This window comes from Podarcis filfolensis (assembly GCF_964270895.1).
Source record: "Podarcis filfolensis genome assembly, chromosome: 2".
Taxonomy (NCBI): domain Eukaryota; kingdom Metazoa; phylum Chordata; class Lepidosauria; order Squamata; family Lacertidae; genus Podarcis; species Podarcis filfolensis.
In genome coordinates, this window is record NC_139605.1 from 112,828,363 (window position 1) to 112,854,616 (window position 26,254).

Below are 26,254 nucleotides of genomic sequence, written 5' to 3' on the forward strand. Positions count from 1 at the left end.
TGGGCTCACTTGCTGATAAGAGTTTTGCTGGCTTGTATGTTGACTATCTGACTGTCCTCCTTCCAGACATTTTGTTTTGCTTGCTTTTTTGTCCAGAAGAGGGCAACAAAGATGAGGAGCACGGCAGGAGACCAATTCCATGGTGGAAAGATTGAAGGAGCTGGTTGTGGTTTAATCTGGAGATAGAATGGTTAAGAGTCATAGCCATCCTCACATATTTGAAGGGCTGTTGCATGGAGTCTGTCAATGGCATGTTGCTCCAGAGGCTATTACCCAAACCATCGGGTTGGTATTACAAGGACACAGGCTAAAAATTAGGTCTTTCCCAACCGTCTGAGCTGAGAAGGATGTATGCTCTGAGTCTTAGTTTGACCTTCTGGGGAACCTCCGCTAACACTAGCTTGGAATTAGCACTGCATGTGAGCCTGATGGTTTACTCCCATACCTGCACTTTTCCCAAGAATTTTACGAAATCATAAGCCAACAACATCTTCTCTTTCAAATGAACAAGTTGGTGGACTCTCCTTCAATAGGGTTCTTCACCCCCCCTTCCCTTCTGTCATTTCATAATACTGTTGGGTTCATCTAGAGAAGAGCAAGTTATGGCAACGTATGGCAGTATTTCAGATAGTCCTCCTGATTGTCTTTTTAAAAAGAAATTAGAAGGAGCTGCCAGTTACCTATTCATACTGCTGGTGCACATCGAGTCTGACTGATGAGTTCTCCAGTATCACAGTCAAAGGCCCTTAGATGCTTTTAAAGCAGAGTTGCCAGGGACCCAAAAGGTATTTCTCTGGACTGCCCATTTATTAACCTGTTGCCTTCTATGGTACCCTTTGCCATTCACTTCAGTTGAGGGATTGTTCCACTATCATGTACTTCTCCTTGTGCCTGCACAGCTGTTACTGCCATTGAAGTGAATGGTGACTTATTCACACACAGTTGTGTAACCAGAGCGTACACAGTGTCCTAAACTGGAATGTTCTCTTATTCCATAAATTATAATGATATTTTTTAGAAGAAAGACTTTGGGAGCTACGAAATGGTAATAACTGGTGATAACTGGCAGAATGCGTCCTGTTGCCAATTTCGTTGTTTTTCTTCGTAAATGAATGTTTAGATATTTACTGAAAATAATTTTGTTAAAATCTTTGGATCTGGGGGAGGTAGGTAGTTTTCACAAGAGACATGTTTTGAAGTTTTTCATTCGCTTTACAAATAAACCAAGTTGCAAGGACAGTTAATTCTGTGATTCTGCTGATCTCTGAAGGAAATTGCTTAGCCAAGGTTGAAGACTGTGAGTTTTCAAAAACAGGTCGTGGGAGAATGCATTGTTTAAAGTTGAAAACCACAAAGGTTTTAAAAATTTTCTTTCAGAAAACTTGCACCATCACTCGGAAGCCTTATGCCATTGCTCAGTGTAGACTCATGATGGCGAGTCTGTGGCCTTTTGCCTATTTTAGTCTCAAACTCCCATCAGTCCTTGCCAGCATGACCAATGGTCAGAGATGAGTGTTATAGTCACTGCTGGGGTGGGCTCAGTTGCTCACCACCCAGAGTATATACAATACTTGGCTACCTCAGTATAAGCCAGCTTTTTATCTACATACGTGCCCTCTTTAAGGAAAAGCCCACCTTTTCCTGGTTATCTTGAAATATTGTGGCCTTTGATGTTACTGGTTTTCTTGTAAGCTGCTTTGATCTTAGGCAAAGAAAAAGCTGTGTATTAGGCTCATGCATAGTTACTTGCCTGGTTGGTTGCGACAAGTAAAGAAGAATACCTGGGTGACCAAGCAAGAAACTTTTAGAAAAGATGGCTTGGTGTTTTTGGTTTCATTTTAAGTTAATAATGCTTTCTAACATAGTTTTGTGTGGCTACAGAGCTTTTTTCCTGACCATGCGGTTGCAGGGCAGGTTATAAAAACTTTTTTAAAAAAATACAATCTTGGAATGAATTAAAACAAATCAGTGAACAAAATGTGGCTGTCAATTTTGGGGATTTACAACTCAAAACTTGCAAGCCAGCTAGGGTTGTAGTCAACCTAGCAGCTCTCTGTGCGAAGGGACCTGCTTCTGCTTGCACAACAGGACTCCCCCTCCCTTCCTCCTGTGCACCCCATAAATCTCTTCTGGGGGTTCAGCCATCCATCTGGGGCAGATTAGTGATGGCAGAGAAGACAACGGAGTGGTGGCGGTGGGGAGAAAGACCAATTGCACAAGAGGAAGTAGTTCCACTTGTGCAGTTACTTATTTGTATACTCTGTCCCGATGAATAATTGCTGCCCTGGGCTCCTTCAGGAAGAAGGGTGGAAAATTAGCCAAGTTAATAATAATGTACTGCACTGCTGTCCTATACATCTGCTAGGAAGTAAGCCCCCTTTTAGTTCAATATGCCTTACTCCTAAGTAAGCATGTATACTAGGATTGCAGCCTTAAATGAAGTTAGGGCACAATCCATTCAAAGTAAAGGAGTTGTATGTATGAAGGAGATTTTGTATCTGAACTTAAATATCTCTCACTGAAATCAACAGAAGTTAAAAGTGCTTCAATTGGGCTTCTGCTTAAATCTGGAGAAATGAATATTACCATTGACAGAGTGAAGGAAAGCTGCCGCCAATGTTACTGTGCTCTTACCTCTTTGTAAGGTAAGAAGAATTATCTTGATTCAAAAACACAAAGACTAAAATCCCCCCCTTTTAAAAGAAATTCTGGTGTCTTTTCTGCTTTTCTTGGAAATGTTTCCCCAGGGAAGATAAACATTGTTTAATAAAGATTACCTCTTAGGGTGAAAAGTAATACACACGGAACAACTTCAACAAAGATGTCTTTATTTGGAATAGGAAAAGCATTCTACCTTGAGTGCAAGGGTGGGGGGAGCAGAAATTAAAGAAAGCAACTGGTATTGATGGTGATGGGGGTGATCAGGATAGAATATGGGGTGTGTGATGTCGTGGGCCTGACTGTGTTTCAGCCATTTTACATTCCTTAGTTTTTAAAGGAGAACAACAACCTGCTCTTGTTTTTACCTTGCACTTCAGAAAAACTCTCCTCCTTTCTCTTGATTTACTAACTCTGAAAGTAGACATCTCGAAGCAGAAGAGGTGGTGAGAGAGAGAATGTAAAAGTGGGACCAACTTTACAAAAAGGTTGTAACTGCCGTGTCGGTCCCAGAAATATAAAATAGGTAGGAAGCTATCCTTTATTAGGCCAACAGAGCTCCGTGTAACTCAAAAGTGTACTTATGCTTACAATCAGCCAAAGTTGGCTAACAAAAGATAGTTTTGTCTACTCAAAAAGAAGAGGAATTGGTAAAGGAGCGTTCTGCCATCAGCCAAGTCTCTCTTATGCAAGGGAGTAGCAATGTGTTAACCTGGTGTCTGAGAGCTGTAGTTAAGAAAGGCACCAGGTTGTTGAAGGCGGTCTTAAGCACCATGTGTTTCTGTGGGAAGGGGTGGTAGTCCCCAAACTTGCACCTCATCTCTTTTGTGGCTGGTGATGAGATCATACTGACAAATGTTTCCTTAAGTGTGAGGTAGCTTAAAAACCAGGGACGTTTGAGAGCTGACCCTATGACTTCATTTCGTAAAGAGAGAGTAGAGAGAGTAGATGAGGCTTGGTAGAATTCAGAACGGTGGACAGAGGCAAAAATAGTAAGAAAAACAACAAAAATCAGATCAACTTCTACTTTCCAACAAAGGTTTTTTATAATCAATTGATGTTAAAAAATACAGACTTGTTTTACAATAATAATAGCACCATTTTTAGTATTATACACAGTAATCTTGCTTGTGATACACACCCAGGGTTGGTTGGATGGATCGGTGGGGGGGAAAGAATTGGCTACAACCTGTTATTTTGGGGCATCAGCACCTTGGAGGGGAAGGACCCTTCCTGCATGCTAGTTAGCTTCCAAGAAAGGTCTTACAGGAAGACAATAAATAAATAATACCATTATTTGTTGTTCCTTTTTTTCCTTTTTCTCCTTTGCTTGCTTTCATGGTCTGCCCAAGTGATGGTTGCCTCGGAAACTGACAAGAGTCCAAAATGTAAGCGTGGGGAACGGATGGAATTTTGGGAAGGGAAGAAGGTTTGGTTCAACTCTTCAGTGCAGAAAGTCCTACAAGGTGATTTGGGGAGCACTTGGGTTCCTTGGGTTGGTTCTGTATGGTAATGGACTGGTTTTTTAAAAAAATATTAATTTTCGAAACTTTTTTTTCTTTACAAGAAGCACACCGGGCCAATGTCAACACCAAATTCTTGATCAGCTCCGCCAATGTCCATAGGTGCAATGTCAATGATGGGCAGGCGCGAGGTCTTCTGAGAACGGTATTCAATGATTGTCTTCCCCCATTTACCAGTGTGTTTCTAGAATGGAAGAAAACCCCCGCAAAAGAATGCATTATTTTAAGTGCCACAAGATCCCCAGCTGGGAGTGGCTGGCTGGAACAAATCAAACTACTGGAAAGCAGGGCAGGATTAACCAAGGTACTAAACATACTACAGCACAAGAGCTTTTACTGTGCTGCCGTTATCTGGGGAATCTTAAGATCTGCATTCTATCCTGCTCAGGTTGCTATGCAACTTTGGAAGAAAGTACTAACAACCCACAGGGACGCGGGTGGCGCTATGGTCTAAACCACAGAGCCTAGGGCTTGCCGATCAGAAGGTCGGTAGTTCGAATCCCCGTAACGGGGTGAGCTCCTGTTCTTTGGTTCCAGCTCCTGCCCACCTAGCAGTTCGAAAGCATGTCAAAGCGCAAGTAGATAAATAGGTACCGCTCCGGCGGGAAGGTAAATGGCGTTTCCGTGCACTGCTCTGGTTTGCCAGAAGCGGCTTAGTCATGGTGGCCACATGACCCAGAAGCTGTACGCCGGCTCCCTCGGCCAGTAAAGCGAGATGAGCGCGCAACCCCAGAGTCGTCTGCGACTGGACCTAACGGTCAGGGGTACCTTTACCTTTACTAACAACCCACACGCTCGTGGCCATTAAAAAGGGTCATGTCTGATTTCATGTGCCATGAGCAGAAGCTGAAATTGTGCATGGGGGTGCAGAATGCCAGCTTCAGCATGAGTAGACTGTGGCTGCCAGCATACACATCAACCAACTAAAGGAAGCAGATTGATCCTCTGAATCTGTTTTGAGATTCCTACGACTTTTGAGCATAATGGTGGTTTTCTTACTACAGCCATTTCTCCTCTGTGTGTGTCTAATTTTAAAACACCCATATCCTGTCTACTTTGAGAAGTGCCACACTATGGCTGATTTCGAGTGGGACCAGGGAGAGAGAATCACTGTCTCCTTGATCACTTCTGTGAAACGAGATGAGCAAATGATGTGGGATTTAGTGAAGCAAAAAAGCAACCCTGTGGGGCTGGCTCCAGGGTCTCTTAACACTGCTCTCACCCTACAGTGCCCTCCCAAATAGTGGCAGTAGGGCCAAACAAAGGATTTTGTGGGTCCCACTCAGGCTAGGGCCGCACTTTTCAATCTAGCTGGTTTCTCACGTGAAATGGAAGTATTCCTGACAGTTTTCTCTGCTGATCCTCTCATTATGGTCAGACTGGGCCTTGGCAAGTGCCCAGCCTGGCTGGCTGCTACTGTCAGCTGCCATAGTTCTGTGCCTTTAACCCAGCAACGTCATATTGCTGTGGCAAACTTACCGTGCAGCCATCCTGCAAAGCGCTATATGTGAACCTGCTATTGCCCTCGGCTCTGATCTCCACGTCGTTGGATCCCTGTATCAGCAGAGCTTTCTTAAGGTTCCCGGAAGCCTCGTCCATGTAGGCAATGCTGTTCTTGCAGTGGTAGGTGATATTTTGAGAGCCTTCAGTAGACAAGAGGCGCAGGAAGGTCATCTGGATGTTGGCCGTGTTAGGAGCCAGGTTCTCATCTCCATAGCTAAACTGGAAACGGACCAAGAAGACAGAGGTTGAGAGACACCTTTCTTAGAAAGACCACAGAAAGCAAAAACTGGTACATCTGTAGATTGTGAGTTTCCCTTGGCCATGCCAATACCTCCCTCCTGTCTCACAGTGACCCTACTTTGGCTACTGTCCTGTCTGCACTCACCGGCTGAGTTTGCTATCAGGGTGATGCCTCTGAACATCAGCCGTCATGGTTGGTTTATCATTCCCAGATTTGTCTAAATCTTTTAAAAAGCAATCTAAGCTAGTGGTAACCACCAAATCTCATTGCTGCGAACTCTAAAATTAGTCTCCCTGTTTCCTTTCTGCTGCCTGGTTACAACACTCAGTGTTGCTCGATTTCTTCTCATTTCTCCCAAAGTTGGAGAATAAGCTTCACACAGACATTTCAAAGACAAGAATAGCGAGATGCAAGTATAAAAACAGAGGGTCAGCGTAACAATTAATGGGCAAGCAGAACATTAAGTGGCAAGGTGAACATTCCATAAGTGCAAGGAGAATATTCTCTCCGTTCTGGGTTTCTCTCCCCACTGCAACCTTCCAGAGCAGATTCAGAGAATGGCATAGTACGTGTGTGTGTGTGTGTGTGTGTGTGTGTGTGTGTGTGTGTGTGTAAGTAATCCTGTTATGCTAGCACCAAGCCTTGCACTAACGGCAACTGTTTACTTGCATGGGTTCACATTGGATTTGCATGCCTTGGATGAAATATCAAAAGCGTTTATTCTAGCTTGACCCACTTACGTGGAAACCTCCATTGATTGTCTCTCCAAACCAGATGTGCTTCTTGTCTTTGCTCTTGCTTGTCCACCAGTTCTTCTTGGGAATGCTGCTAGGCTTGGGGTAAACACAGCTCTCTCCCGTCTCCATATTGCAGAAAACCTTTATGGCATCCAGAGTGCAACCCTGGTTGGGGTCAATCCAATAGTCGCCTGCAAAATTAAGAAAGAAGCAGTTGGTACGGTGTTTTTCCTCTTTCTCTCATCACACCTCTGTTCTGTGCTGCTGGGTCTTAGCCACTGACTTCCTGCAGTGACCCCCACCCCCAATCCCTTAGGTGCCATGTGCACATTCAGAAGCTTAAGCAATTATAATATCTACAGGGGAATGGAATTTATTAGTGTCAGATTGCAAATGGAAAGTTAACTATGTGTTAAAATAGGAGAAAACAAACAAAAAAAAATCCTTCCAGTAGCACCTTAAAGACCAACTAAGTTAGTTCTTGGTATGAGCTTTCGTGTGCATGCACACTTCTTCAGATACACTGAAACAGAAGTTCCAGATCCTTCTATATAGTGAGAAGATGGGGAGGGGTATTACTCAGAAGGGTGGTGGGAATGGGTGATTGGCAGATAGCTGTGATGAGCCTGTTGACGACTCTTAACGACTGCAATAGGTCTTACAGGAAAAAGCAAGGGGTGAGAAGGTGAAAAATGGCTTTGTCATGTATAATGAGATAGGAGGATTGGAAGTGCGATTCTTTGAGCTTTAAAGCCTCTGCAAATGGTAGGTTGTTAAAACATTATTCAGGCAATTTTCATTCTGAAACACTGATCAACAAACATGATCTAAAAGCTTTGTTTACTTTATTAGGATACAATAACATGAATATCACACACACACAAACCAATTTAATTACTACGGTCCGATGTGTTTAATTAAACACGTTAAATATTTAGATAGGAGCTTAAACTCTTGTTAATGACTTTGGGTCAGAAAAAAGGTTGTGAATTTGATGCCAAGGGAAGGGGTGGATGGGTGTCTCTGTGGCTTCCACAGGGAGAGGAAATGTATCCACAGCTGTGTAGATTGTACAGGCCACTTTCATGCCTTCTGCTGTGTGGATGAGGCTATGTTTCCCATGTGTTTTGGTGGCAGGAATCAGAAGTGCTGAAACAGTAGCCTCAGTCCCTGTAGATGCTCTGGGTTAAGGTTACCAGGTGTCCCCATTTCCTGGGGACAGTCCCCGGATTTACAAATCAGTCCCCTAACAAAATCCATCCATTTAGTAGGAAGTTGAAAAGTTTCCCTGGATTCATTAAAAAAAATCTGGCAACCTTATTCTGGATGGTGAGACGCAGAGACCTCTCTGGGATTGTTATGCTGCGGAATAGGAAGTGAGGCTCCTGAGCCCACAACCCAGGCAGTGGCAAGCCCCAATACACTCACCGCTCTTCCATTCGGGGTGGCAGAGTTTTAGGTCACGGCAGGTACGAGCTGGGTTCTTCCTACTGCCCTCGGGGCTCCGGATGCTTTCGATCTGGTTGTTGAGCGACTTCAGGGTGGCATCGACCTCGGCATCATGCTGCCTCAAGTTGCTAGAAGCCTGGTCGGATCGCATGTAGCGCATGGGGTCGGGGCCTTTCTCCGTCTGACCCAGGCCGGCAAAGGCGGACATGTCAATGCCAGGTCCGGGTGGGCCAGGAGGACCAGGGGGTCCGGGGTTTCCAGGAGGACCCTACAGGGTTAAAGGAGACAGCCCTGAAATACTTGCTGTTGGATGAAATCAACCCCCTGCTGTATGGTAGGTGCATTGATGGAGGCAGCCCATCATCTGGGCCCTCACGTTCCATTTTCTATCACTGACATGGGACTAAGTTGAGCCGATAGGACCTACAGTTTAAGTTCCAGATGGTCCCACTCTTGGGCAAGAGGGGCTGAATCAGAAGTCTTTTTCATGCTTTCCAGCTCTGTAGTACATCTGCTGCTGCTAACAGAAGCTATCATGCTTGCTGAGACATCAGCAGAGACATCACCTTGCTGACAAAGGGCCGTATAGTTAAAGCTATGGTTTTCCCGATAGTGATGTATGGAAGGGAGAGCTGGACCATAAAGAAGCCTGATCACCAAAGAATTGATGCTTTTGAATTATGGTGCTGGAGGAGACTCTTGAGAGTCCCATGGACTGCAAGAAGATCAAACCTATCCATTCTGAAGGAAATCAGCCCTGAGTGCTCACTGGAAGGACAGATCCTGAAGCTGAGGCTCCAATACTGTGGCCACCTCATGAGAAGAGAAGAGAAGACTCCCTGGAAAAGACCCTGATGTTGGGAAAGATGGAGGGCACAAGGAGAAGGGGACGACAGAGGACGAGATGGTTGGACAGTGTTCTCAAAGCTACGAACATGAGTTTGACTAAGCTGCGGGAGGCAGTGGAAGACAGGAGTGCCTGGCGTTCTCTGGTCCATGGGGTCACAAAGAGTCGGACACGACTAAACAACAACAACATCATCATCATACTTGCTGCTGTTTTGGAGATGGATTCTAAGGTTTAGATCAGTGTTTCTCAAACTTGGGTCTCCAGCGGTTTTTGGACTACAGCGCCCATCATCCATAGCTAGCAGGACCAGTGGTCAGGGATGATGGGAACTGAAGTCCCAAAACAGCCGGAGACCCAAGTTTGGGAAACCCTAGTTTAGATGTTATTTTATGGTGTTTTTTTGTAAACGGCTCTGTTGTTTTTAAAGGAGAGTGGTATATATTTGATAATAATTCTCATTGATTTCAAATATTTAATTATACGTGCTGGGCTGTACATTAGATCCTGCTCATAGAACCCCATGCAGTTCCCACAGGGAGACAAAGCACAGCCCTTCCGTAGCAGAGAGGGCTGTAGGCCACCCTCAAAAGGAGAACAGTTTGAGCCACTGATTAATACCTAGGCAAGCTCCACGGAGCTAAAGGGCACAAGGGCAGCTGGGTAAAGGGCACAAGGGCAGGGGACTGCCTAGACACAGGGTGCACAGAATTTGCACTCCCTTGTTCTAGGTCCATTTTGCAACAGGGAATTTCATTGGCACTAGCAGTTTCTGAGCTCTGGGCACAGTCCTGCCCCTAAGATTTCAGATTAAAACTGTGGAGTGGAAGGAAAGGAGGACCTTTTTCTGCCTCCCCACTTCCAGCCACTCTCTGAAGACTGGAGAAGAGACCCTTTTAAGAATATTAGGAAGGTGGGCAGGGGAAGGACTAGACCATGTGAAAAATGAACATAATATTTTAGCTGCAGTTCATTCATTTTCAGCTTTGAATTATTGTTATAAAAAATCACGCGGAGACATTCCGTTGTTGCGCCCATAACCTAGGTTTTAAGGTGACATCTAGCTCCTAGCTTTCATATCTTAGTTTCTAACACTGGGGGTGCAGCTTCTTGTACTTCATTTATGCCATTCCTTCAGTTACTTACAGCTTGGCCAGTTTCTCCACTACGACCACGGGGACCGGGAGGGCCAATGGGGCCAGGCATTCCATTAGAGCCATCTTTGCCAGAGGGGCCAACTGGACCTGGGGGACCCTAGGAGAGAGACAATGTGCATGAGTTAACACCAGGCTGCCCATGTGCACTGGGATGGGCTTCTTAAAACAACCACTTAGTAAAATCTGCAAGTGATAGTATTGCAGTGCAGTAGAATTGTGTCTGACTCTGTCCCCCAGATCCCACACTGCGTAAGACATTTACCATATAATCGACCAAGAACCTTCTTCAGTTATCAGCCATGTATGCACTCTGACAACATTTCAAAACCCACCAGGCCAAAACAAATGTCCATATCACAACACAGAAAGGCACGAATTCCCCAGATTTCTGATCACTAAAATCTCTTTGTAATACAAAAATACTGAAGATCAGTCCTCTCCCTCTTAAAGTTCTCTACTCCAAATACATTAATTTCTCCCCAAATCAGCTGGCATCCAGAAATTGGGGCCTGGATATAACAACTCCACATTCTACCAGTTGAAAAAACTGAGCAACACACAAGACACTTAGTGAATAAGGTTAGTGTACACAGCAGAGTCTAGCATCCAGCCACAACACTCCCTGGTCTTTCACCAAGGAAAGGAGCTCTTCTTATCAGGGAGATTGGACTTACCCTGGGACCAGAAGGACCAGCGGGGCCTGATGCACCTTGATCACCAGAAGGACCCTATGGAAAAAGGTGAGGGGGCGGGGGAAAGCAAAGCCATAGTTACATACCAGCCATGTCACAGCCTCTGCAGAAGGGCCTAAAGAGTTTAAGAGTTGTAGAGAATGGCTTCAAGGACGTTCCATGCCAGAATTATTTTCTACCTCAAGTTTTTACTTTGCTGCTTTAATTGCTAGACCTGTACTGTGCCAATGATGTTTTAGCTTCAACTGTATGCTGCATTTAACCAACTAGTAAAGGTAAAGGGACCCTTGACCATTAGGTCCAGTCGTGACTGACTCTGGGGTTGCGGCGCTCATCTCGCTTTACTGGCCGAGGGAGCCGGCGTACAGCTTCCGGGTCATGTGGCCAGCAGGACTAAGCCGCTTCTGGCAAACCAGAGCAGTGCACGGAAACGCCATTTACCTTCCCGCCAGAGCGGTACCTATTTATCTACTGGCACTTTGATGTGCTTTTGAACTGCCAGGTTGGCAGGAGCAGGGACTGAGCAATGGGAGCTGACCCCTTGGCAGGGATTCGAACCGCCGACCTTCTGATCGGCAAGTCCTAGGCTCTGTGGTTTAACCCACAGCGCCACCCGCGTCCCATTTAACCAACTACCCAGGGATAAATAAAGGGAAGTTAATAAATAAACAAATACTAACTAGACAGACAGGCATCCCTGCAGGGAGAAGTTGATTCACATCCCTGCTGCAGCAGATAGGCTCAAACCCAAAAAACCCCCTGAGCCCATGACAAGCCTAGAACAGAACACCATGGATCGAATTCTAAAGTTACGGAGCCCAAAACTTACAGGAGGCCCAGGAAGACCCTGCAGGCCAGTGAATCCCCTGTGACCCTTCAGACCTCTCTCTCCTGCCTCGCCAGCTTCACCCTTGTCGCCACGAGGACCCTGTGGACCCTAGGAGGAGAGAACACAAGCGGCATTCAGGGCAAGAGAGTCATGCGCAAAGTTTGGCAACATAGTACGGGGTGGCGATGCTGCCTGCAGATCTGAACACAACTGCCCTCCTGGCAGCCCTACACTTGGCCAACATCTCTCAAGCCTGCTGGTTGCTATGTTCTGATGTCACAAAGGGCCTCTGTTTCTCCTGCAAGTGACTTGACTTCATGGTCCTATGCTGGCAAGGGCCTCTATGACATCAGAGGGCCTGAGGGGGACACATTCCCTGTGACTGCCTAGAACTCATTTGCCTGGTGTCTTGTGCAAGCCTTGAGGCAGCAACTGACCAGTTAGCGGAAACCAGTTAATTTCTGGTTCTGAATCCATGAGCATCTTTGAGCTGAAGCAGAGTGCAGTTACGCCATGGGATTAAGAATTACGCCCGTGCAGATGAACTGGTTGATCTTAGAACCTTTATGCGGAAACAGACATATAACACTCGGCACTTCGAAGGGGTGTGTGCGTCGGGAAGTGGCACTGACTAATACAGAGAAAGATGTTCTCCGTTGCTCTCTGGTGGAGGCAGTAAATAAAGCAGAAGTCCCCAGGGCTTTTGCCTGTTCCTTAGGGCTGCGATTGCTAGGATCACTATGCTTCCTTTATAGAAAGCAGAGGAAATCTTCACAGTACTGTAGCTAGGATCCTCTTTTCAGGGAAGGTGGGCAAAGTACTCTTGTGACTACTACAGGTAAGAGGCAACTGCTCCTGAATGACCACACACAGAGTACTTAGTGCTGTTTGCCGCTGTGTCAGATGAATACAACATTTTCGTTCAAATGGCAGGTGGTCATTTTCTAAGATCGAGAACTTCAAGCACTCATTCATTGTGTCAAAAGCACAAATTGGAAGGAAGCTTTCCGCTTTTGGATGTAGTGACTCGGGGTGCTCAGTAAATGCAACAGCCTCTATTGGGAGCCCAGGAAGAATGAAAGTGGGTAAAGGAGAAATAAATACTCACGGGCATGCCACGTGCCCCTGCAGGACCAGCAGGACCCATTGGACCTTGAGCACCCTGGAGAAAGATGAATACAAAAGTTATAAGCTGACTGGGCACCTTCTCCCTGCTAAGATGAGACCAGAGGCCACAGCTCTCCATGTTGACCAACAGGATTTGAATCTAGTACGGCACAGTCGTGCTCAGGGCTCTCCTTCAAGGCCTGACCCAAACCACACAGCAGCTGAGGTATGGATATTTGTAGCAGAAAGTCCCACTAGAGGGGAAAGGGTTAAGAAGTGCCTTCCTCGTTCTTCTACTTATGCACTGTAAACTACATTCAAAGGGTGAAGGACTAAGTGTGACTGAGCACAACATGCTGTTTGGCCCAAGCTAAGTAGCTGGATAGCTCAGTTGGTTAGAGTACGGTGTCGGTAATGCTAAGGTTGCAGGTTCAATCCGCATACGGGATAGCTGTGTATTCCTGCATTTCAGGGGATTGGACTAGATCCCGGAGATGATCTATGATTCTAAGTTTGGCCCAAACTGGGAAATCCTGTAGATTCTAAATATTCTGGAAGGATAAAAAGGTAAAGGACCCCTGACAGTTAAGTCCAGTCGCGAACGACTCTGGGATTGCGGCGCTCATCTCCCTTTACTGGCCGAGGGAGCCGACGTTTGTCCGCAGTTTTTCCGGGTCATGTGGCCAGCATGACTAAGCAGCTTCTGGCGAAACCAGAGCAGCGCACGGAAACGTCTGGAAGGATAGGATTCAGCAAAGCCATAGGAAAGGGAAAACCATCTTGCAAGTCAGGGCAATTCAATCAACCTCTTATAGCATTCCCCTCTAGCCTAGCATTCTGTTCCAACCTTATGTTTCAGGAAGTTCACAAGCTATCATGGCTAATAGCAACTGGTGCACCAGTTCCCAGCCTTGGGTCCTTAGATGTTGTTGGGCTACATATCCCATCATCCCTGAACACTGCCCATTCTGGCTGGGGATTATGGACATTGTAGTCCAACAACATCTGGGGACCCACCTAGTGCACGGTGTGTTTTTTCTTTTCGGCCAATTATTTTTATTGATTTTCCAAATTACAGCCCATTTCCCACAAATTATTATAATACCAAACCAACGCAATTTTAATTAAATGGCTTCCCACTTGCCATCACCTAGGGCATGTTTACTGGATACTCACCGCTTCACCTCTATCTCCTTGTTTACCAGTTGGACCAACAGGACCAGGAGAACCAGGTGGGCCGGGAGCTCCAGGACCACCGACAGCACCAGTCTCACCACGATCACCCTGTCAGGGGGACGAAGTAGATGCATTAAATACCAAATATGTATATGACATGTGGTGAGGGACGGCAACCCCACTGATGGGACATTTCCTCTCCCTCCCTTCTCTTTCCCCCCCTGACTGGTTCCATGCTCTTAGAAGATATGGCAGGTGCTGGGGCTGAAGGAGCAATCTGAGAAGGATCTTGGAAGACTTTGGTGAAGAGGTGTGGGAAAACCTTTGGTTGAACAGCAAGGCACAGACAAGGCACTGCCATAGGACATGGGGGTAAGAGCAGCCTTTCTTCCAGCCTCCCAAAATGCATATTATGATGGCAGATGAAGATGTTGGACTTCATGGAGCTAGCTGACCTCACTGGGAGAATCCGCGACCAGAAAGAGGAATATCAAGAAGATTGGAAGAAATTTAAAAACTATTTGAATAGATATTGTAACATTGAAAATTAGAAATTACCTGAAAGTATCAATTAGGCCTAGGATTAAATTAGGATTTAATTATTAAATGAGATTTAGAAGGTTAAGAAAAGTTAAGAAACTTGACTATAATTGGAATATTGTTTTTGAATAATGATATTGGAAAACTACTACATTTAGTTACAAGGAAATTCAGATGGGAGGGACTGGAGGAAGTCAAGTAATATTTTTATGAGGTTGGAAGTTTAATCAATTATTAATTTGTATTGTATTTGTGTAACTGTTGTTATATCTTTTGTTGTTATTTGCTTTATTTGTTTTCTTTTTCTTTCTATTTTTTCTTTATTGGTTTTTTAGTATGTGTTATATTTGTAAGAAACCTAATAAACATTATTGGGGGGGGGGACAAAAAAACCCAAAATGCATATTATGTTGCTGGAATAAATTGTGTAAGTAAGGGTAATGTTAATGGCTTATTCCACAAAACGTTGCTGCGTTACTCAGATTTCAGGGAAAGAGGTGGAAGAGATGCATGAGAAAACTGTGGGGCTAAGAACAAGGAAGGTAAGGGCTAAGAACGTGGACAGAAAGATTAAGCAGGTGAGCTGCTCCCACCTGGATTATGCCCTAGGATTATACCCACATGGCATTATATTTTGGACTCGAGCGACACATGTTCCTTGAGCAAATCATATTTAAATACAGCAGTGGTCAATGCTCCTTTGTGATGGGACACTCACCTTCACGCCAGGGGAACCATCTCTACCTGGGGGACCATCTGAGCCAGGATTGCCCTGAGAATAAAAATGATAGGTGTTTATCCTTAGGAGCCAAGGAAGTGGCGCTGTGTGTCTTTCTGAGAAGGCATAGCCAACCGCCCCAGTGAGTTGCATTTCCTAAAATCATTCCCGATTCACAACCTCAGCTTGACAAGCAGCCTTTGCCAATATACACTCATTGCAATCAAGGGACTTTGGAGACTGTCCCTTCTTGGAACCTACTTTTGCAGGAAACTGACACCTTGCTCCCAGCAAACTTGGGCATCCGGTTTAGCAGATCCTAGTCCAAGCAAGAGCTCCTTTGCAGCTCCTCTTGCAAAACCAACCCTCGAGTCAAGCCCAGGCGCCACTGGCTGGTAAAGGCGAGGAGACGGTAACCCAGAACTGGAAGAAGAACTGCTTTCTTGAATTGCCGAGGAACCACCTTTCAGCACCCCCCAAATTCACCTCTTTTAAATACTGCTTATAAACTGCACCCCAAGTTACAGTTACAATTAATTGCCCGTCACCTCTACCCAGTGGAATCCCACTTGCAGAAAAGCCCAGCCCACTATAGGCTGGAAGCAATCAGTTCCTTGAACGGCTGGTAACTTTTCTGGCGAATGCCGCCACTTTAGAAACACAGGGAGCGGTGGGGTGTTAAGTGGAGGAAAATGACAACATGGATTGTAGCTTTAGATTCCTGATCAACAAAGTTTTTGGAAGGCTACTTGGAAAAGAGAGTGGGGGTAATCTAAAGCTTATTTAATTGCACCCTCCCTGACCCCCCCAATGGGCTGCTGCTAAATATAGCCATCCCTTACAAACCTTAAAAGCAAAAGGGGTCCACATGTAAGAAAAATGTAGACTGTATCCCTTACAAGGCAGTCGATAACTTCTAACTACATTAATGGCTATGATTTTAATCAAAAGGAAGTAATTCCCTCTAAAGGCCAAGAAGGAATTATGTTTAGGATCAGGGTTTAAGAAGGGTGCATGTGCTCTTTAGAATATTCCTGGAAATGCATCGCTAAATTGAGGCTGCTGCAGCATAAATCAAAACCAACAATCACTGTAATGGGAAGTGCTACAAATACCGTATTGGAAATGCTATCACATCAACCTTCTCTAACCCAGCGCTTCCTTGCTAGACTACAGTTCCGATCACCCCTGGCCATTCACTATGCCAGCTGACGGGAGTTGGAGTCCAACAACATCTGCAGAGCAACAGGTTGGGAGAAGGCTGATTTAAAATATCATCAGGGTGTTTCATTTTTAAAAGTTTGTTCCAATCTGGGGCATTGAAAGAAAGTTTTCATCCCCCCACCCCGCCCCTCATCCTCTGGACCTTGACATGTTTTGCTGTAGGAATGCAGTTTTAAAATAGGATATGTTACTCTTTTCCCCAGGCCACACATAGAACAAGTTGAGTACGCTCACCTCACGTCCAGGTTCGCCAGAGGGACCAGTCAGGCCTGGTGGACCAACTGGGCCAGGTGGACCTCTGTCTCCAGGGCCCCCGGGAGCTCCTTGTTTACCAGGCTCACCCTGAAAAGAGGAGGGTGGGAAGAAAATATCAGCTCAGGTAAAGAACAGGTACTTTGCTCAGATTAGACCTGGCAGTATTTTGACTGTCACCTAAAGGTAAAGGAACCCCTGACCATTGGGTCCAGTCGTGGCCGACTCTGGGGTTGCGGCGCTCATCTCGCTTTATTGGCCGAGGGAGCCAGAGTACAGCTTCTGGGTCAAGTGGCCAGCATAACTAAGCCGTTTCTGGTGAACCAGAGCAGCGCACGAAAATGCCGTTTGCCTTCCTGCCAGAGCGGTACCTATTTATCTACTTGCACTTTGACGTGCTTTCGAACTGCTAGGTTGGCAGGAGCAGGGACCGAGCAACGGGAGCTCACCCTGTCGCGGGGATTCGAACCGCCGACCTTCTGATTGGCAAGCCCTAGGCTCAGTGGTTTAACCCACAGCGCCACCTGCGCTAGGCAAAGTGAAAAGGGAAGCCTCTGAGCCATGGGTGGGAAACCAGTGGCCCTCCACTTATTTTGGACTTCAGTTCCCATTATCCCTGACCATAGGTCACACTGACTGAGGCTGATGGGAACTGTAGTCCAAGGACCCTTGGATTTCAAGGTCACAGGCTTCCCATTCCTGCTCTATGCACCAGAGTGGAAACTTCAGTTTCACTCCACAATCCTAGGAGACTAGAATCCTGCTTATCACTTTAAAAGTTTCTGTGCACTGAATTCCCACAAAAAGTCTGCAGAACTGTGTTTATGCCTGCACTAGAATCCTGACATCTGAAATAATATAGTATATCAGAGAGTTTGTCTTACATGACAATGGGCTTATCCTCTTGTCCCACTGCTTTCGTCCAGGGAAAGCAGCTCTTTAGTGCTCAATCGAAGCAAATGGCAACTTGGATTTTCCACAGATTGCTGCTTGTTCCAGTTAAGAGCCAAAAGAGCGGGTTTCCCTGGGAAAGGAGCGGGGCGAGGGAAAACCGCTCAACCCATGCCTACAAAATATGTGTCAAGTGCAAAGCAGATGGTCCATGTTGATGGACCTCAGGGCTTTTCCTACAGAGGCAATCTTAACTCCTTTAACTGGAGATGGTAGAGACTGGACTTTGGGAATCAGGTCTCACTCTCTGCGGGTCTAGATCTTTCCGCCCCGCTGTTTGGTGCCCAAACATCAATTTTCCCAAAAACCTTTCCATTTTCATACTTGGTAAGCTAAAGAGACTTATTTGTGATGCCAGCTGGTCATTTACTTTGCTTCAAGATGAGAACAGAAATCGTGCTCTGGCGGCAGCGGGAGGCCCCATTAGCTAAAGTGGTGCTTCAGGTTAAGAACAGTTTCAGGTTAAGTACGGACCTCCAGAATGAATTAAGTACTTAACCTGAGGTACCACTGTACTCAGAATGCGGTAAATTGCACCCCTGACAGGTTTTGTAGTTCTCTCAGCAATGGATGGTGCTGAGGCCACAGGCTCAGTATATACTTGAGGAACAGACGCTCATCTCCTCGTGCCTCAAACCCAAAAGTACTGCCTGCCCCTCCATATTTTTGCTAACTTAAGCTCCCCAGATCACTTACGGAAGGACCCGGCAGACCAGGGAAGCCTCTCTCACCGCGCTGACCAGGGAGACCAACGATCCCTCTCTGACCTGCCAAGCCTTGAGGTCCAGGTGGGCCGTCAGCACCCTGGAGGGGAAAGATAAGGGCAGAGATGGGAGTTAATTTGCAAATGACAAAGCAGCAAGCCAGATCCATTGCACATGCAAAGAAGGCAGGAGGAATACATACAGGAGGACCATCTTCTCCAGATTCTCCCTTCTCGCCTGGGGGACCAGCAGGACCTTGCAAACCAGGATCGCCAGCACGCCCAGTGGGGCCTGCGTCGCCACGAGCACCCTTGGGACCATCTTTACCGGGGGCACCGGGAGGGCCTGCAGAACCGGGATTGCCCTATGGGGAAAAGGGAGAGCCAGTAAGATCCCCAGAGACTGATTCTCTGCATTGAAAGTTATACCGTTGAGAGAAAACATGAATCCACCTTATCTGCAAGAGAATGGCAAGTTGTTAGGCTTCAGGACACAATAAGATTCTTTTGGGTGCAACGTGAATTGAGATAAAAGTTTCCTGTCAGCCTCCAGATTTACTTATACCTCCCAAAAGCTACAAGGTCCCCAAAGGTCTACAGTTTTGAAGATGTTCCATGAGACACTGCTTTTTCTTGCATTCACGACAACTAAGGTTGTAATCCCTCAAAAAACGGGACTGCCCCATTTTGGGGTACAAAGTACCCTGTCCCATTTGGCCCCCAATCTGTCCCGTTTTCAAAGTCAAAAAAATTAAAATAGGCATTTGTGTGCTCACCCAAACATGCTTATCTTGCATGCAACCAATATCAAAATGGCTTTGAAGCCGTTTCATTCTGCACCAGGTAAAGTAATTTTCAGCCCCCCCCAATTCCCCCTGACTTGTCCCTTATTTCACCTGACCAAAGGTGGCAACCCTAATTAAAATGTAGCCTGAATCCATGGGCAGGTTGGTCATCAATTTAATCAGAGAAATGTCCTGATGATCCCACCTGAAAGCATCTAAACCAGACACCTGGAGTCAAAAACAAACTCCAATTGCAGGAGATAAAATATCACATCAGTCATTTAAGACCAATTGAGTTGTCCTCTCCCCCTTACAGACTCATATTAAAGGAAGTGAAAGGAGAACTTAAATGCATTTTGTAAGCTCCTAGGGTTGAAAGTATTCAAGGTTAGAGCCCCACTGGTTGCTGTGCAAGTAGAAGTCAAGTGATTTAGAACTTGGCAGGTCCCAGATTGTGGGGAAAGGGGGCACAGGAAAAAAGGCCTCTAACCAATTAATAATGGTCAGGTTCAAGGGACTACTTCCATAATTCCAGATCAACAGCATCAGAGTTTGTAGGTGACTAAACCAGACTTGTTAAGAAGTCCACTCAAGTTACTAGTCAGATCTTTGTTGTTTTTAACTAGGTAAAATAACAGACCATGGAAGAAGGAACTTTCATGTGACTTAAGTTTTAGTGCTTTTATCAAGGCAACCCAACAGAAGCGTTGGATGTTTCTACCCACCGGAGTCTTAATTTTGAGTAGGCTTGCACTGTAAAAGTAAGTCTAACTGTTCAGTAGGGCTTACTTCCACGTAAGTGGGTGACTGCAGCCTTAGTTTCTGCCACTTCTAATCCCTCTCCTGTGGGATTTTATACCAAGTTATCCCTTATTAGCTTCCATGTATTTATGATTTCCTCTCTTTTATATATTGTGTCTGTGTGTGTGTGGCCTTTGCCACATTTAACCTGGATCACCCCAACACTGTGGTCAGTCTACCCACTCTTATCTCCTAAATATTTTGTTTTATTCACAATCCCACTTGGTTCCTGCTTCAGGCTTTTAGCTACCTCTTTGGGAAAGACATAAAGCTATTAAAAAACAAACAAACCTGAACGCAGTCCCATTGAATACCTCTTCCTTGGTTGCCTATAATACAAATTTAAAATAAAATAAATGCCTATGAACGACCAACAACTTACGTTAGGGCCTGGTGGGCCAACTCTTCCTGCTGCGCCAGGGAATCCAGTAGCACCCTGGGAAGAAATAAAAAGGATTATGAACAGAGCACCCAGGAAAATTTGAGGCACCAGCAGGTAGTTGAGGAAACTGCAGGACCACCCCCTTTATTTTCAGTCAGTTTCACTGAAGACTCAGTTATACAGCTGCAAATAAAATGTTTCAAGTGTGTTTTAAGAGCAATATACAATGTGACACCAGATGGCAATGGTGAGCTTTACGGAAAATTCAATATATTTTCAAAAACGCTTTTTAAAAAAGCACTTTTTTTCCAGAACATTTTTTAATATGTGTGTAGATTCCACCTAAAAAAGGTTTCAGTTTGGTGAAGTTTGGAAAGCATATAAGAAACCCTCTTTGGCTTCGAGAATTACCTGTTGAGGTCAAAAAAGAGGCCAGACTGAATGAGGGAGTCCTTCTATTTCTCCCCTGCTGAGTGTCAGTGCTGATGCGTTTCAGGCACGGGGGCAAGGACCCTTCACTAAAACACAGTCGGTACTGATTCCACCAGCTGATCATGCTCTCAAAGCCCAGCTCACCACACAACCATCTCTTGGGCCGATGTTTGTTCTAGCTAGTGGTTGCACCCATAACATCCAAGCTTGTTAAAAGCATCAAGTGAGACAGCTGGCCCACAGATGGGCAGGAGACTAGGCTGCAGATACCTCGCCTCTAAGAAAGCAGCGCAAATCTCGATGGTTCCCTGGAAGACCCGGTTATGAAAGAGCCCTTCCACTTTAGCTTCTCCACTTCTTGGCCATCATGAAAGAATAATCAAGTTTGAAAAACCTTTCTGAAGACAGGAGCTGGCTGGCTTGGCCTAGACTGTGATCATCCTGTATTTTATATATATATATATATATATATATATATATATATATATATATAACAACAACAACAACAACAACTTATTATTTATACCCCGCCCATCTGGCTGAGTTTCCCCAGCCACTCTGGGTGGCTTCCAACAGAACATTAAAAACAATACAGCATCAAACATTAAAAACATCCCTAAACAGGTCTGCTTTCAGATGTCTTTTAAAAGTAAGATTGTTGTTTATTTCCTTGACATCTGATGGGAGGGCGTTCCACAGGGCGGGCGCCACCGAACAACAGTATAAGGTACTGTCTTACAGTGACAGTCACCTCCAACCTGTAGCCTTCCAAGTGTTGTTGGACTACAAGTTTTATCATCCCTGACCACTGGGCATGCTGGTTGGGACTGATGGGAGTTGTAGTCCAACAGCATACGGAAGGCACTAGGTTGAAAAAGGCCAATCTTATACTAACTGGCACGTCTCCCACCCAAGAGACTTAAGCGGAAACAGCAGAGGCTGAACCTGTGACCTTATGTAGACAAAGTATTTTTAATCTTTGTTGGAAGCCGCCCAGAGTGGCTGGAGAAACCCAGCCAGATGGGCGGGGTACAAATAATAAATTATTATTATTATTACTATATGAGACACAACAGCCCAGGGCTGGCCCACCAATGAGGTGGGATGAACCAGCCGCCAAGGCGGTACTCCTATGGGCTCCCTGACTGCCCTGTTGCCTCCCACAATCGGTGCCAATTTCCAGCAATATCTTGCCAGAACCTGTCATTGTTGCTGCCATTTTGCACCCCCACCACCCCACATGAGGACTGTGTGGTGGGCCGGCACTTCCTGTTTTGCCTCAAGCAGCAAAACAGCCCGGTAAATTGCCCACAACAGAGTGTGGAACCTTTTTTTGCCTCGGGTCCACAGTCCCAATTTTAAACCGGCCACTTTTCTCACACAGAAACACACCTCAACATTCCCTCCTGTGCACATACTTTTAAAAACACATCTCCCCTCACTGAGTTGATGAGGCTCGTGAAGAGAAAGTAGCTATGGCATAAGCACATGGGGAGGTTTTACAGTTACCAGAGAAACTGAGGGAGGGTGGGAGGCTAAGGTTCACTGCCAGAAGTCTTTGGATTGAAGCTACCATATTTACATGAATCTAGAGCTGGACCATCAATTGATGATTTTGAATTATGGTGCTGGAGGGGACTCTTGAGAGTCCCATGGACTGCAAGAAGATCAAACCTGTCCATTCTTAAGGAAATCAGCCCTGAGTGCTCACTGGAAGGACAGATCCTGAAGCTGAGGCTCCAATACTTTGGCCACCTCATGAGAAGAGAAGACTCCCTCGAAAAGACCCTGATGTTGGGAAAGATTGAGGGCACAAGGAGAAGGGGACGACAGAGGATGAGATGGTTGGACAGTGATCTCAAAGCTACGAACATGAGTTTGACCAAACTGTGGGAGACAGTGGAAGACAGGAGTGCCTGGTGTGCTCTGGTCCATGGGGTCACGAAGAGTCGGACATGACTAAACGACTAAACAACAACAACAATGTGCACCTCAGTTTTCAAAACCTTGAAACCCAGGAAGTGTTTGCTACGTGAGCGGCGTTTTACAAGCTTGCGATAGAATCCAATGCACCATCAAATCTAATGCGCACCTTAATTTTCACGACGTAATTTGGCGAAAAAAAGGTGCGCATTACATTTGAGTAAATATGGTATTTATCCGAGTGGTGTAATCACCGACTTCTGCTCTCCAAGGTTCTGAACAGGGTGATCTACAGTAGAAGCTTCAAGTCAAGTATGGTTATTTTTAAAACTATCACAGCACAGTTATCAGAGGTGCCAGTAAGGGAAGGAATGAAGCAAATTGTCCATAAAATACTTACCGGAGGTCCCTGTGCACCACGCGCTCCCTTAGGACCAGTCACACCAGTTGGGCCCTACAGAGACACAAAACAAAATCTGAATTAGGAACAGTTAACCTTCTCACTGAGCTTCTGCCAGAGATCTCTGTAGCACAGATCTGAAAGAAGCAACCAGCCTCCTTTCTGACAGACCTCTGCCTCGTATTTCAATGTTTACTCTCTGCCACTCTCTTGCACGATGCGAACTCATGTGTGCCACACAGAGCAAAATCTCTGCTTTACAGGGTTGGGTGTTCTTTGACTTTGTAAGAGTATATGAAAATAGGAGCTACGCCCCTGGCACATGAAAACATGCTACAGAAGCCATTCCTACCAGTTCTCGTGCAGTGAAGAGTTTCGATTTGATATCCCGCTTTATCACTACCCAAAGGAGTCTCAAAGCGGCTAACATTCTCCTTTCCCTTCCTCCCCCACAACAAACACTCTGTGAGGTGAGTGGGGCTGAGAGACTTCAGAGAAGCGTGACTAGCCCAAGGTCACCCAGCAGGTGCATGTGGAGGAGCAGAGACGCGAACCCGGTTCACCAGATTGCGAGACTACCTCTCTTAACCACTACACCACACTGGCTCCACGCAACATGCCCTGGTTGTTTGTACCCCAGAAACTAATATTCAGAAGTACACATCCTCTGAACTTGGAGGTACCACAGCCAGTAGCCGTCTGGCAGACTTGTCCTCGTGAATGTGTTTAATTCCAGTTGACTAAGTTGTGGGGGGAGGTTAACATAGTAGACAGATAATATAAGGATGTATACAATTTTACAATATGCAGAAGTTAACATGGGTTGAAAAATCAGAGAGAGGAGCTGAAGGAAGTCTTAGGGGGGAGGGAGGGAGGGTTTGTTGGGGAGGTGGGAGGGAAAAATGGGGGGGATAATGAAGATGATTTGTTTTGATAATTTGTTATATTGAAATTGTTAATAATTAAAAAAATATATATTAGGGGAGGGACAAAGCCCCATATGAATGATGTTCTATCCAGCCTATGACTCTGCTCCAATACTTCCCTCATATGACCCTTAAGCCCCAATCTTCTTTCAACGAGGAGACAGGTCTCCTCCAGCATCTTAAAAAAAGCCCCCACCCGGCTCTTGCTAGTCACTGGCTACCATCCCAGGATAGGAATCCTAGAACTGTAGAGCTGGAAGGGACCCCAGTGGTCATCTAGTCCCACCCCCTGCAATGAAGGATTTACCAACCTGTGGGCCAGGAGCACCAGATGAACCTTGTGGGCCTGGGGCCCCAGCATCTCCCTTCTGGCCAGTTTCCCCTTGCTCGCCTTTAGCACCAGGTTGTCCATCAGCACCCTGTATTGGAGAGGAAGGCAAAAGCATCCATGGTGAGAGAGATAGAGAGAGAGAGATGCCGGCCAATGGGAGGAAAGAGGTTTAAGAGTCCGAGAATTACTCACAGGAGGACCAGCGAATCCAGCAGGGCCAGGAGCACCAGGTTCACCACGGTCACCCTGAAACAGAAACAGTCATCAGCTGTGGAAAGGGTTGGTTAAAACACCATCCACCCACTCATCCACTCATCTGGATGCCCTATGCCAGGTATGGCCAACACCTGCATTCTCGAGTCGGTAGAAGAAGATTGGAAGAAATTTAAAGATTATCTACAGAAATACTGTAAAATTCAGGAATGTTAAAAGGATGTTGGAATGAAGTAATGTGGCTTTTGCAGTAATGTTATATAGGGTTAAGGAAGAATGGATTGTTAACAGGTCAGAATGTAAAGTTACAATATATTAAGATAAATTAATAAGATAAACACAAGAATGGAAAGGACTTGCTGAAACATTCAATTGATCTAGAATACAAAAAAGGGAGGTGTGAGGAGGTCAAGGAAACAAGTAAATGAAAGATAAGTTATGGAAAGATGGATTTCTTTTTAACTGTTTTTACTTTTTCTGTACTTTGTATTTTTTGTTTTTTGTTTTTCCTTATTTTTGTAATTTTTTTTCTGAAACTTTAATAAATATTATTTTTTTAAAAAAACCTGCATTCTCAAGGTCAGTTTTATTCTCCAGGAACTAGTCTAGTCTAGGGCTGGAACTTCCCAGGCCTCTCACACATAAAGGTAAAGGTAAAGGGACCCCTGACCATTAGGTCCAGTTGTGGCCAACTCTGGGGTTGCGGCCCTCATCTCGCTTTACTGGCCAAGGGAGCCGGCGTACAGCTTCTGGGTCATGTGGCCAGCATGACTAAGCCGCTTCTGGCGAACCAGAGCAGTGCATGGAAACGCCGTTTACCTTCCCGCCAGAGCGGTACCTATTTATCTACTTGCACTTGACATGCTTTCGAACTGCTAGGTTGGGAGGAGCAGGGACCGAGCAACGGGAGCTCACCCCATCGCGGGGATTTGAACCGCCAACCTTCTGATCAGCAAGTCCTAGGCTCTGTGGTTTAACCCACAGCGCCACCCGTGTCATAGTGACCTGTAATTAAGTCAGCATCACCCACTGGTAGAGGATTCCTTCCACCCAATGGAATGAGGTCATTAACTAGGGGCCTTAGGAACAAACATGCTCCCCAAGGCACCCAAGAGAGACGGGGAGAGAGAATGACTGCTAGTGGCACTTTGAATATGAAATAGTCATGGGGGATTCACTGCTGATTTTCCTTATAAGCAGAACTGAGAACAGTGTCCCCCAGCCCAATTCTACACCTTGATTAAGGTTTGCTAAGGTCACCAAAGAAATGGCTGGCCTGTAGGAAGGGCCAGATTTAGGTTTGATGAGGCCCTAAGCTACTGAAGGTAATGGGGCCCTTTAAATATCCAGCTGTCCTTTGTCAACAACAAATTGCTGCTGTTTTTTGTGTTGAATATATGCTATATGGTAATTTATGGACCTAATAGGTATCTAAAGCCATTTGCCACTGTAGCTGTATGTAGGTTTTATTTGTTTTTTATCTTATATTTGGAAATGTACATCCAGTTTTTTCCCCTTTAAATTTTTTTGGGGCCCCCAAGAGAGTGGGGCCCTAAGCTATAGCTTGTTTAGCTTATACATAAATCTGGCACTGCCTGTAGGCCACCAGCTCACATTCTCTGCCCAATGAGTCCCACAACCTTACAATGTTGGGGCATGAAGTTGGGGTCTGTCTTTTCTACAGTTAGCATAGCGAGGCTCACATCCTCAAGGAATGAGAACTGTTTATGCCAAAGATGTAAGGTCAAAGATTC

At 45.6% G+C, this 26,254-nt stretch overlaps 1 protein-coding gene across 9 annotated transcripts in view; it reads right to left on the bottom strand.

The window, feature by feature from the left end:
* Window positions 1–2,807: 2,807 nt before the first annotated feature.
* COL2A1 (collagen type II alpha 1 chain) overlaps window positions 2,808–26,254 on the bottom strand; it is a 100,197-nt gene continuing 76,750 nt past the window's right edge. For all 9 annotated transcript variants that reach the window (XM_083599170.1, XM_083599174.1, XM_083599172.1 and 6 more), the window contains 17 exons: window positions 24,480–24,533; window positions 24,268–24,375; window positions 23,031–23,084; window positions 20,276–20,329; window positions 18,511–18,672; window positions 18,301–18,408; window positions 16,636–16,743; window positions 15,178–15,231; window positions 13,920–14,027; window positions 12,745–12,798; window positions 11,637–11,744; window positions 10,790–10,843; window positions 10,105–10,212; window positions 8,091–8,379; window positions 6,666–6,853; window positions 5,661–5,903; window positions 2,808–4,365 (listed from right to left, as the gene is read on the bottom strand). In XM_083599170.1, coding sequence (XP_083455296.1) covers window positions 4,219–4,365; window positions 5,661–5,903; window positions 6,666–6,853; window positions 8,091–8,379; window positions 10,105–10,212; window positions 10,790–10,843; window positions 11,637–11,744; window positions 12,745–12,798; window positions 13,920–14,027; window positions 15,178–15,231; window positions 16,636–16,743; window positions 18,301–18,408; window positions 18,511–18,672; window positions 20,276–20,329; window positions 23,031–23,084; window positions 24,268–24,375; window positions 24,480–24,533 — 2,001 coding nt within the window. In that variant the 3' untranslated portion in view covers window positions 2,808–4,218. The remainder of the gene's footprint in view (window positions 4,366–5,660; window positions 5,904–6,665; window positions 6,854–8,090; window positions 8,380–10,104; window positions 10,213–10,789; window positions 10,844–11,636; window positions 11,745–12,744; window positions 12,799–13,919; window positions 14,028–15,177; window positions 15,232–16,635; window positions 16,744–18,300; window positions 18,409–18,510; window positions 18,673–20,275; window positions 20,330–23,030; window positions 23,085–24,267; window positions 24,376–24,479; window positions 24,534–26,254) is intronic.